Raw genomic sequence first — 13,655 nt, 5'->3', positions numbered from 1 at the left:
TCATTGGCACTCAACGCAGTGTTAATAGAGCTCAGGATGAGAATGTGTTTGCACATTTCATATTTCCAATGTACTTCCAGGATTTCAATTTGATATTCACCTTACACATGGCCATTCCACAGGGGTTTGGATCAACAATAATTATGCTGTATTGCATTTCCATCCCTTAGTCTCTACAGTAATGGCCCCGTACTTCATCTGTGTTCAATTTACCACAACAGACAAACTGGGAACAACACATCATATTGGCGATAAACCGAAGTGTATTGTCAACGGATTCATCATACAGGCAGTTTAATTATCCCTGTTGTTGTAATTAATTACTCTCAACGTTCTTCAATGAAAGTCATCCGCGGCATCGGGCTTCTAAACAATTGAACAGTGTTCGTTGTGGTGAATGTACTGTAAGTACAGGTGAGGTCAACGCTGGACCTGTTTTCATCCAACATTCCCAGACTGTATAAATAATGCCTGTCCTTCTTACCTCACAGTCCGTGTTTCAACACGGCTACAACTTTAACTGGAATAGTCATTACAGATTGAAAGAGAGGACTTGGAGGGAAAACACAGGGTAGTTTCCACCAGCAGAGCAAGTGACAATTTTGCAAATCATTCTTTCCATAACCAGGGAATGGTTTTCAGTCAGGTAATGAATGTTGTTGAATAGACACACTGACTACAGACAAAGTAGTAAATGAGTAAATACAAAGCTTGGTGTATGGTCATTGATGTACATCTAGGGGCGGTATCATCATAACTTTAACTGTAGTTGTACATTTTTCCCCTTGAAACATGCGTGTCTCTATATTATGTATATGTGCACATGCACAAGTCTGGTTGCTATCTTTGGATGAGAGGAAGCCCCGGGAGGCTGAAATATAGCCTTTATTTTCATTCCCACAGCAGGCTTTTATTTAGATGGAGGGCTTGAGATGATTATCTACAGTGTGTGTGTGAGAGAGAGAGAGAGAGAGAGAGAGAGAGAGAGAGAGAGAGAGAGAGAGAGAGAGAGAGAGAGAGAGAGAGAGAGAGAGAGAGATAGGGCTATGAGCTGCCTGCAAGGGCCCCTTGTCTTTCCCTTGGAATCCTGGCTCCTCCTCTTACTATGTCAGCTAGAGGGAATGCAATGCTGGAAGGCCACCAAGGGGCTGGGATATAAGAATGGCTTGTAATCCTAATATACAAAACATTCCAATCCTTCTTCCCCATGAGTCATTTTCCACTTGTGTTCCAATACGAGACCACTTCTAGGGTTTTTATATCTCCGTTTAGGCTGTTACAACCACAGAGAGCTAGGTTCACCAAGAGATATTTGGCAGCTATCTGACGTTTGCATTCCATTACAGTGCAACCAGGCTGCAGAGACATATCTGCGAGCACCTGCACAAATAGCAGCCATGCCCTTTGACCCTCCCGGTCATATGCCCCAATACAATTGTACTATACAGTAAAAAAGAGAGAGTCCCTTCATTATGACCTTCTACATTTCATAGTATAAGATGATACACGCTATAAAAATAAGTGATATAGTCATAACTTTCATAGGACGAGTCACGTGTTTGAAAACAATTATAAACTGTGATGTGCTACATGAAACGTCCTTTCTTCTAATAGTCAAGTAAGAAAGAAAAGATTGAATGTAGTAGGAAAAAACACTGTTTGCACAGTTTATTCAGTCAGAATGTAGGGCAAGCTAAGTTTATTGTAAAAATCTGGGACAGAGATGTTATTCCACCCCAAGGACAGTTATTTGTAAGTAACCGCTCTGTTCTACTAACCCATATTCGCTGCATGCCATCGTGGCTGCCCTGTGACCCGGGGGGGCATAGATTGATTGGGAAATGGATTGACTCGTCATTTCTGCCCCCTCCCCCCCCCCCCCCCCCTGGGAACCGAGTGTATAAATTCAGACGGATGTCAGACACAGCAACGTTGCCAAAGTTCTGACGGCCAGTCAACATTCCTCTGAGCTGAGGAGAGACAAGCTGAGCCTGAGACTGGCTTCGGCGAGAGAGGGACCAGCCAATCCACATGGAGCATGAGCTCATACAGGAATGAGGGTTCCCAAACATAACGTAACACCACCTTTATCGATACAGTATATACACACCAGGCCAGAGCTGCTATGAGACTATACAGGAACAGAAATCCACTTGCTGAAGGATGAAGTCACACAGAACGTCTTTCTTGCACTGCATTGCCCACTATTGCAAACATTATGCTGAAACACTGTTGCAGTGGATGAGTTGGATGCGCCTTCCCTGAAAGAAACTCTTACTGTGGTGCTAAACCAAAGAACATATACCATATCCAGTTTCATCAATTCATTTTGACCATCAAACAAAACATGCTAACGTTTCAGCCTAGTCAGTCTGCATCAGAGCAGTCAACCTTCATGCTACACCGAAACGTTGTTTGATGGCCAAAATAAATTGGTGAAACTGAGGCACTGTCCTTTCCCTTTTTCTCAAAGTCGGTGAGTGCTACCATACATCTTTGGATGTTTTTTAGTTTTTTCTATTATGCTGAAACACACAAGCCATTACAGGAGCCAGATTAATGTTACTAAATGATTAATTCTCATAATTTTGCAGCCTGTTGACATGTCACAAGTGTTACGTCTGGTACTCTAGCGAGTGCCAGCACTTTAACCAGTGTTCTGACTATATTGACAATGACAGTGTTGTGTTATTGTGTTGAGATTCACGTTACGGCATATGGCCGAACGTGACGTTGATGTTGATGTTCTGATGTATGTTACCTTGCATGTGCCTTCAGTTAAGCTGCAACAACGTGTTGTCTGATCATTCCAACATTATTCCAACATAACATTGGCGACGAGAGATGGCTGATTGTTCTATCCCACCACCTCCACCCACCCTTCCCGTGGGAGCGCTGGATTTCCTCATTCGAGACGTATCTTCTGGCTACCGGTTTGGAAATATCCACGGTGAGAAAACGTGCATTGCTACTGCACTGTTTAGGCGTGGAGGGACAGCGTGTGTGTGAAACGCTCTGCACCTTAGACACATATGCGTCGGTTGTGGCGCTCCTAAAGGGACATTTCGCCACTCCACAGAGTGCACTCCTCCATCAAGTTGTATTCCGACAGAGGCATCAACGTACTGGCGAGTCAATAACGCAGTACGTCACGGACCTACAGGGCTTGGCTAGCTCATGCAAATTCGGGGCATTACAAGATGAAATGGTTAGAGACCAACTCATAGTGAACACTAACAGTGATAAAATCAGGGAAAGACTACTGTTATGTATCATGATATTGGTTACTCCTGTGTCACTGTGCATGCAGGTGATTGTTGCTAATTAGCTGATTGCTGCTAATTGGACACCTGCCTGGCGGGCTTAAAGGCACTTCCTCAATCACACATGCATGGTCACGGTTGCTAGAAGAGATTATGGAAACAGTGTCTCTTCCCTTTCTACCGCTTTGATATTTAGTTTGTGCTAGTATTCATAGTTAGAATAGTCTTTTGGTTTAAACACAGGCATTGGTGTCTGTTTGCACTTATGTTGCGTCCCTTTGAGCCAGGGTCGTAACAACTACTGTTGGAAAATGACAAACTGACATTAGCAGTAGCTATTAGACTAGCAGTGCAGGTGGAATCTGCTATGGACTGTGCAGCTAGCTTGTCTACCTCCCCCAGCCCCAACACACACACGTCAGTAGAGGCTGCGAGCACGCTCAGCTCAAGGGTGTCCCTCCTCAACGTGAGTGCAGACGACAGCGGGGACAATATACTGTTAGCCTCCCAGTCACGTGACCGCCCAGCTAGCGCTTCCAAGCCACCGACCACTATCATCCATGAGTGCCATTCAAAACATGCTCATTGGTGGTCGGTGACATCACACTGCCCCTCCTCCTTGACACTGGAGCCACAGTGTCTCTACTGAATTGGGCGACGTACTCTCAATTCTTCTCCCACAAGCCACTGGGCCCGCCCACCACCACCCTGCGAGGCTACGCCAACTCCAAGATCGACATCGTTGGCTCCCTCCAGCTGCCGGTGAGGTATGGAGAAAAGACACTACCTGCCTTCAAGTTCAACATTGCACGCCGAGGGACCAACCTCCTCGGCCTCGACCTCTTCAGTGTCCTCGGTTTCTCTCTGCTGGACACCACAGGCTCAGAGATCCACACCGTCGCCGCTGTCTCCTGGCAACAACAGTGGCCTGCACTGTTCAACGGCGTGGGCTGCCTCCAGGTCTTGGCTCACCAGCCCCTGCTTGACCAAAAAGTGACATCCAGCCCCTTCGCCGTTCCCCCCTGGCTCTCCGTGAGAACATCACCACCGAGCTACAGAAGATGCTGGACGACGACATCATCGAAGAGGTGAACGCGTCACCCTGGATCTCCAACTTGGTGGTAGCAAAGAAGAAGTCAGGGGGGCTACGACTCTGCGTGGACCTGAGAGCGGTAAACAAGGCGATCGTCCCTGATAAATACCCCCTGCCAACCACAGAGGAGCTCACCGCCCAGTTCCATGGGTCCAAGGTGTTTTCCAAATTGGACCTTCATCAGGGGTACCTCCAGGTGCCACTACACCCAGAGAGCCGCAACCTCACCACGTTCATCACCCACAGGGGGGTCTTCCGTTACAAACGCATGGCTTTTGGCTTAAGCTCCGTCCCCAGCTGCTTCCAAAAGATCATGGCCTCTGTCTTCGCCGGGATCCCCGGGGTGGCCATCTACCTCGATGACATCGTGGTGCATGGGGCCACCGCGGAGAGTCACGACCCGAGCCTCCATAGCGTTTTAAGTGCAATGGCGAAGCACCACCTCACACTCAACGGCGAGAAGTGTGTCTTCGCCACCATGACCATTGACTTTGTTGGGTTCCGCCTCTTGGCTGACGGCATGTACCCGCTCCAGTCAAACACAGAGGCCATACACCGTGTCCCAGAGCCCACATCAGCGGCCCAGGTGGCCTCTTTCCTGGGCATGACGGCGTACTACCTCCGCTTCCTGCCACATTACTCCGCCACAACGGCACCACTGCGGAAGCTGTTGAAGCAGGACGAGCCCTGGCTCTGAACGCCTGCCTGCTCGAATGCTGTGCGCCTCCTCAAGTCCCAGCTCACCTCATCACCAGTCCTGGCGTTTTTCGACCTAGACAGCACCACCCTCGTCACGTGTGATGCCTCCGCCGCAGCCGTTGGGGACTGTCACAGCTACACGGGGGAGTGGAGAGGCCGGTCGCTTTCGCTTCATGGGCCCTAAGCCCCACAGAACAGAGGTACTCAGTGGGGGAGCGAGAGGCCCTGGCCTGCATCTGGGCATGTGAGTGCTGGCATATGTACCTCTACGGCCGCTCATTCACGCATAGGACGGACCACCAGGCTCTCACTACCCTCCTCGCCACGTCAGGCACTGGCCACAAACCGCTCCGCCTCCACCGTTGGGCTGACCGCCTGCAGCAGTACAACTTCGGCTTGAAGTTCACACCGGGCCGGGACAACGTGGTAGCTGACCTACTGTCACGCGCAATCCCCAGTCCCCCCACGGCCCCACCCGACTCCCGATCGAGACCAGAGCATGACCTGGTCCAGTTCCTCCACACACCCCTCCAAGAGACAGTGTCGCTGCAGGAGCTCCAGGACGCCTCGTCTGCTGACCCTGTCCTCTCTGCGCTCTCAACCTACATCAGACAGGGTTGGCCAGCGAGGACACCTGACGAGCTGCTTCCCTATAGCAGACTCCGGGACGAGTTGTCGTGCTGGAATGACTCCTGCGTTGCTTGTGGGCTCTGTACTGTGGTCCCGGGTGTCCTTCGGGTGCGTGTCCTTGCTATGGCGCACGAGGGCCACTTGGGCATAGTCAGGCTCAAACAGCGGTGTCGTGACTTGGTGTGGTGGCCAGGCATCGACAGGGAAATCGAGACCCTGGTCAAGGAATGTACTCCCTGTCTTCTGAGCGGGAAGACCAGGGCCCCGGCCCCACCCCCGCCCATGCAGCCGTTGGACTGGCCGTCCCAAGCCTGGGAGCACCTGCAGCTCGACATCTGTGGTGAACTGCATGGGGTACCGCACCACCAGCATTTCCTCGTTGTGGTCTACGACCTCCACTCAAAGTGGCCTGAGGTGGCGTCTGTGGGCTCGGTCACAGCCGGGGTGCTGATTGAGATTCTCGAGTCCCTGTCCACACGCTGGGGCCTGCCCATGAGAATCACGACGGACAATGGCCCCCAAATGATCTCCCACGAACTGGCCTCCTACCTGGGGGGTAAGGGCATACATCATATCCGCACGTCGTTCTACAACCCGGCTGCAAACGGGGGTGTGGAACGGTTGAACCAATCCCTGAAGAATGGCATCAGGGCCCACCTGGCACAAGGGTGCACATTCATCAAAGGTCTCCAACAGACACTTTTACACTACAGGGCTACTCAACACGCCACCACAGGCGTCTCCCCAGCCTCCCTCATGCTAGGGCGTGAGTTTCAGCTGCCCCTGGACAGGCTACGCCCTACTCTGGCTCCGGCCCACCCGCTTCAAGTCACAGTCGACACACACCAGCGTCGGATGAAGGACCGTTTCGACAGGACCCGAGATGCGAGACCACCTACCATCGCCGTCTCAGACTGGGTCAGGATTCGGCGACCCCACCAGGACAACAAGCTCCGGTTATTCTGGTCAGACCCGGTCCAGGTCAGACAGCAGCTTGGCCCTGCCTCATTCAGGCTGGCTGATGGCACGCGTTGGCATGCTGGCTGACTGCGCAGGGTGCAGGCTCCCTCTGCCCCGGGACAGGGTGTGCCCGCGGCTATAGCTCTGCAGGACAGACAATTCAATGATGTTGCAGCCCCAGCACCCGCGGCTCAGCCTGAGGCTGCAGGACCTCCGCCGCTGGCTGTTGCCCGGGCCCCGCCCACTCCGAGCGCGAAACAGGCCTGCGCACCTGAATGACTTTGAGACTGAGTATCACTCCTAGGTTGAGTGAAGGGGGGGGGGGGGGTGTTACGTCTGGTACTTTAGCGACTCTAACCAGTGTTCTGACTATTGCGACAGTGTCGTGTTATTGTGTTGAGATTCACGTTACTACGGCATATGGCCGAACGTGACGTTGACGTTGATGTTCTGATGTACGTTATCTTGCATGTGCCTTCAGTTGAGTAAACACTGTTAAGCTGCAACAACGTGTTGTCTGATCATTCCAACATTATTCCAACATAACAACAAGATGACGTGACAAAAATACAAAAGAGGTATTAAATTTGTACCCATGTCTCCCTGTGTGTGTGTGTGTGTGTGTGTGTGTGTGTGTGTGTGTGTGTGTGTGTGTGTGTGTGTGTGTGTGTGTGTGTGTGTGTGTGTGTGTGTGTGTGTGTGTGTGTGTGTGTGTGTGTGTGTGTGTGTGTGTGTTTGTGTGTGTGTGTGTGTGTCTGTATGGGGTAAAGTATATGAACACAAAGACAATCCATATTTTTCCAGGCTTGAATACAACTTGAATGTGTAAGATCTGTTCCATGAACCCATTTACAGAGGCAGAAATACAGTGACTGTGCTTAGTACTGATGCGATTGAGCAGGGTACTTACTGATGGCAGCTGTGCCACTCCCAGGTATGACGTGGTCTGTTTGGCATGAAGTCGGCAGTGCCCTGGTTCTTCACCCTCTGCGGGAAGCGCAGCAGGACCCTCACATCGTAGTCGGAGGCCTCTGCAGTGTAAGCAGTGCTGAGAACCAGGCACATACAGTACATACAAGACAACAAACAGTGAGGGAAAGATGGCTACAAAGAATATCTTTACATATGTTGCCAAGTGAACCAACAAGGGAATTTCTTTTCGTTTTTTTGGCAGGACTGACGTTTGGCCAGGAGGGACATATCACACATGTATTACACATTACAGATGTCATTTCTCATACATATTTTCAACACTGCTGGAAGGAAAACATCCAGGTATAGGGTACACTGTAACTGATGAAAGATTCACTGCAATCACAGTGCCATCGAGGATCTATGGCATTCATCTTGTGGCTCTTATTGACACTGGAGTATATGGCAAATTACAACAGGCCATCTGTCCGTGATTGCTGTGAACTGGATATGAGACAGGATATGAGAGGATATGATAGGGCTTTGAGGAATGGCTGTGCTTGTGATGGGAAGAGAGCACAGGGACACTGTGTCTGCATTGCGGAGGCAGTCAAAGGGCCCGACTCAGGGGACGCTCTCCACCAGCACAGTGACAGGAACCCAATCACAGACTGTTCCCCCAAGGACCACATCTCAGTTCATTAATATTGCACTGTGGATCGGTTCCCAACCTTTTTAAATGTTTAAATGTTTTAGTATTTCATTGGGCAACAAGTGTAATACAGGTGGCTATGATGGCAATGAACTATAAAGTAAGGAATCTCGGCATGTGTGTGTGTGCATGTCTGTAGTTTACATATCTTGAGAACCATTCATCCAATCAACTTTGCGCTCGGTGGGTGTATTGCTGAGGACCCAGGAGAGTGCAATCTCAAATATGGTGCCATTTGGCTATAATGTGTGTCTGTTCTTCGCATATCTCAAGAACAGTTCATCCGATCAACTTAATGCTCGGTGGGTGTATTGCTGAGCAGTAAGTGGAAGTGCAGTATTAAATATGGTACCATTTGGCCAGATAGTCATGCTATAACTATAAGCTATAAGTGATCAATAGATCTCTAAAGCAACAAATAGTGGTTTCAAGTCCCGTGATCAATAGATCACTAAGGCAACAAATAGTGGTTTCAATACCCGTGATCAATAGATCGCTAAAGCAATGGTTTCAACAAATAGATAATAGTCCTTGTGATTGGTAAATCGCTAAAGCAAAATGTATGTGCATTTGCTTCATGTGTTAATTTGTGACTACTCTTTTTAATGGGGATATGTGTGATTTAAGGTTTTAAACTCTGTGGATATCAAACAGGAAAGTGGGTAAAGACGGTTTTAAACTGTTAAACAGTAATTCAGCATTATTCTATTCTGTTTAGAGTGATATGCTGCTCTGTTGTGCCACCTAGACTACTTACATCAACACTGTGATTATTGTACTGTAAATGAGGGCTATTTTATTTTATTGAACTATTTTATTGCACTGCACTATTGCTGTCTATTCTATTTTACTAACAATGTTATTGCACTACACTATTGCACTATTTTACTCTTTTTTTAAATTTATTTATTTTAAAACTGCCATAGAATCAAACCATAAACAAGGTGGCATGTTGGGATGTTGAGCGTAATATGAAAAACACAATTTTTGTATAAAAGGTGCTATACAAATAAAGTTATTATTATTATTATTATTATTATTATTATTATTATTATTATTATTATTATTATTATTATTATTATTATTATTATTATTATTATTATTATTATTATTATTATTATTATTATAACAACAAACCTTATGTTTGGTGGGGCGTATTGCTGATGACCGAAGGGACTGCAGTGTCAAGTGTGAGTCGATCAGATGAGCAATTCTCGAGAGCACTGCAAGCAGCCATACCACAGGTCTCCACTACACTGCAAGCAGCCAGGTCTCCACTACACTGCAAGTAGCCATACCACAGGTCTCCACTACACTGCAAGTAGTCATAGCACAGGTCTCCACTGCAATCAGTCATACCACAGGTCTCCACTACACTGCAAGCAGCCATACCACAGGTATCTACTACACTGCAAGCAGTCATACCAGAGGTCTCTACTACACTGCAAGCAGCCATACCACAGGTCTCTACTACACTGCAAGCAGTCATACCAGAGGTCTACTGCAAGCAGCCATACCACAGGTCTCTACTACATTGCAAACAGCCATACCACAGGTCCCCACTACACTGCAAGCAGCCAGGTCTCCACTACACTGCAAGCAGCCATACCACAGGTATCCACTGCACTGCAATCAGCCATACCACAGGTCTCCACTACACTGCAAGCAGCCATACCACAGGTCTCCACTACACTGCAAGCAGCCATACCACAGGTCTCCACTACCCTGCAAGCAGCCATACCACAGCGCTCCACTACACTGCAAGCAGCCATACCACAGGTCTCCACTACGCTGCAAGCAGCCATACCACAGGTCTCCACTACACTGCAAGCAGCCATACCACAGGTCTCTACTGCACTGCAAGCAGTCATACCACAGGTCTCCACTGCACTCCATTCCAAATGGGCACACATTCCAAATTGGCACTGCACTTGTTATATAAATACAAATGCAGCAAGATAATCTACACTCACTGCACATACATCCACATGTACACACTCACTTTAAATAAACACTCACCTTACCACTCACCTTACTTTAGACACTTTAACACACTTTAGATTTATCTATTATTAAAGAGATTTGCACTACATGTTGTTGTGAGCGACACACTGCTCTGTTGTTCTATAAGGTAACTTAGAACTGTACTTTGTAAAGAAACTCAAAGTGTTAAGAGCGATGGAAACTCAAAGTACTAAGAGCGATACACTGCTCTGTTGTTATATATATTTTTTTTCTTTATTGAACAATCTTATCACACTTTTTACTGTCCGTTCTATCTTATTATTTTTAGCCTATTTTAAACTGAATCAAACCGCACTTTTTTACTCTATCTAATCTATTCTATTTTATTATTTATATTGTTGAAGAACTGTGATTTGCCTAACATTGCTACCTCTCTATCTCTTTGTATTTACATTTTTTATTTTTATGCTCGCTTATGCCTGTATTTTTTACTGTTGTGAAGCACTTTGAACTGCAACCTCTGTATGAAAAGTGCTATACAAATAAAGTTATTATTATTATTATTATTACATTCATACCTCATTTGCACCCTACCCTAAGTTTTGTACCTCATCCAATTTCTGCATTGTACCTCACTGTTACTAATTTTACTCTGCATTGTATATTGTATGTATATTGACTGAACATTCCCTTACTTACTTTTTACTTACTTTTTACTTCTTAATTACTTTTTTAACAATTTTTTACTGTATGTAGCACACTATCAGGGGCTCATACATAAACAAGCATTTCATCATAAAGTATTCTGTATTTTGTTGTGACAAATAATAAACAAACTTGAAACTTGAAACTTGAACTTGTATGTATTCAATCATTGATTGACTTGAACATGTCGCAGGCATGAAATCAAAGTGGAAAGTGGTGAATAACATTGGAAATGAGTAAAAATAAATCATCCAATAATTCAGTTGAATTAGTGAAAACAATAAGCTTGGTTATAACAAGGCTTACCTTGACAAGCATTTCTCCTCTGCAGCACATCGCAGGGAGTACATGTGGGCCCTTTGTATGTATGTGGAGGCCTGAACATAGTTAGGATCAGGAACCAAGTCGGGCAATCCTACAACATAAACATAAACATACTGTTATTTTACAACATAAACATAAACATACTGTTATATAACAACATAAACATACTGTTATTTTCCAATATAAACATACTGTCATTTTACAACATAAAATACTGTTATATTACAAGATAAACATACTGTTATCTTACAACATAAACATCCTGTTATTTTACAACATAAACATAACTTTACATTACAACATACAAATGATGTTATATAACAACATAAACATACTGTTATATTACAACATAAACATACTGTTATATTACAACATGAGCATACTGTTATATTACAACATAAACATACTGTTACATTACAACATAAAATACTGTTATTGTACAACATAAACACACTGTTACATTACAACATAAACATACTGTTATATTACAGGTTGATGCAATTAAGGTATTAAGGTTGATGCAATTTTTTAGCACTAAAGAATTTAAGATAAATCACCATAAAAGATCACCCCTAGATCGTAACACCTTGAATAACAACATTTGGTATCAATGGGTCTCATTCTCGAACGAATTTACTACCAAACATTTCGTCTTAGCCAGATTTCGGCCCATTTAAGACATATTAGGGCTGGGAGCGGGAGTCCCCAAATTTTCCTGAGATCAGATTTGATCGTGGCTGAGAGCAGATTTAAGAGTGCTGAGGAGCAGTCTTATGATTGATTGACTAATTTAAAATGTTATTAACTTGACAGACTGTGTTCTCATAGTGATTCCTCCATGTCAACGCTACAGGCCTCCTTGGAATTAATTACTTAATCATAATTAAAATAAATATGACAATATTTGTACAAAAAGAAATTACGCATTTGATGTCGGAAAAATAAATAATATGGATTCATCTGATCACAGGGCAGCTGCTTAACCATATCTGAACCAGCTATTTTGGACAAATGTATAATTACTTTAATTACTCAGATATTCAAACACAATTATGCAATTATCTGCCACGCTTATATCCATCGCTGTTTGATCTCTGCCAGCACTGTAAGTCTATGGAGATGTTCACCTTCTTTGCAGGGCTATAACTTTTTTAATTGTATTGCTAAATTGACATTACTATGGCCCATTCAACATCGATTATCTATCGTTCAGGATGTAGGAACGTTTTACTTTTTCATTCACACATTCATATGAAAATACCGTCTAGAGCAGGGGTGGGCAACTATTTTTCCCAGGGGGCCGAATGAGCAACTGAAAATATGTTGGGGGGCCGGGCCAAAATTCCAAACTCAATTATGCATAATATACATTTTATTTGTATATAAAAAGCAGTAAATGGCATTGTTTTGACCCCTGGTAAGAGTGTATGTTATTATTTGGCAATTAAAAGGTGAGGTTAGCTTTCAAAAATATCATTTATTCAAATAGAATTTATTTCCAAAATGATAAACAAAATGTGAAACATTAATAACAAAGGGCATTTTGAGTTTTATATACTATTGAAACAAGGATTTTCTTAGCTTTCTAAAGACATCACATCATCTTATAGCAAAAATAAACAAGACATGTCACTGAACTGTGTAAAGAAAAGTGTCCCAGTTTTGTAGCCTTTTTTACTTTACATGCCTATATTAAACATTTAATGTTTTCAGAACTGTGCAAAAAAAAGAAAAAAAATATCAAGTGTCCCATTTCACTTGTTATATTTCCACATTTTAGTGTTCTTCAGTTCTTTTTTTTTCATTCAGTGTGATAAATCCAGTCTCTGTTGAGCTTTAACAAGTCCATCAAAGTCAGGTTGCATGTCTGAGGTGGAAATGCGAAGCACAGCTGCCAGATGTTCATCAGTGAGAGAGGATCTGGACCCTATTCCCCGTACCTGGTTCAACTAAGTCGATCAAGAGTCCCATTATCCAGATTCAGTTAACCCGATGTTTGAAGCCGGGATTTTCCTGTTCCTCGAACGCTGATTCAGTCTCGTTAACTCGAACCAGACTTGAGACTCTGGATAATTGCGCGCGGCCGCTTCAGTTGAAAAGACAGCAGTGTCGATAGCAGAAATCCTGATCTTCTAACGGCATTGATTGATTAATTGATTTAAAACTTTATTAACAGATTGCAGTACGGCTCAATAGCCTCGCCGACAAGTTAAATGCATAGTCTATGGGCTAATTTTAAGTCCCTCATTACCCCAATCAATCAGATTATATTTCTTTAAACTTGCCTGCTGGCAGTAGGTTTATGGAATGGATAATCAAATGAGATCTTGCTAGCGAAAATAATTAGTTCAACTGTTTCAGAATAAGGATACGGCTCTCTTATCCATTGATT

General features: G+C 44.8%; 1 protein-coding gene across 1 annotated transcript in view; it reads right to left on the bottom strand.

The window, feature by feature from the left end:
* The window catches only part of loxl1 (lysyl oxidase-like 1), a 79,389-nt gene that overhangs the window by 32,441 nt on the left and 33,293 nt on the right, over nucleotides 1–13,655 (bottom strand). Inside the window, exons 2-3 of the mRNA XM_084337749.1 lie at nucleotides 11,246–11,354; nucleotides 7,556–7,693 (exon numbers count right to left, since the gene is read on the bottom strand). Coding sequence (XP_084193875.1) covers nucleotides 7,556–7,693; nucleotides 11,246–11,354 — 247 coding nt within the window. The remainder of the gene's footprint in view (nucleotides 1–7,555; nucleotides 7,694–11,245; nucleotides 11,355–13,655) is intronic.

The sequence above is a fragment of the Notolepis coatsorum genome (assembly GCF_963971535.1).
Source record: "Notolepis coatsorum genome assembly, chromosome: 20".
NCBI classification, from domain to species: domain Eukaryota; kingdom Metazoa; phylum Chordata; class Actinopteri; order Aulopiformes; family Paralepididae; genus Notolepis; species Notolepis coatsorum.
This window is presented reverse-complemented; position numbering and strand designations above follow the sequence as displayed.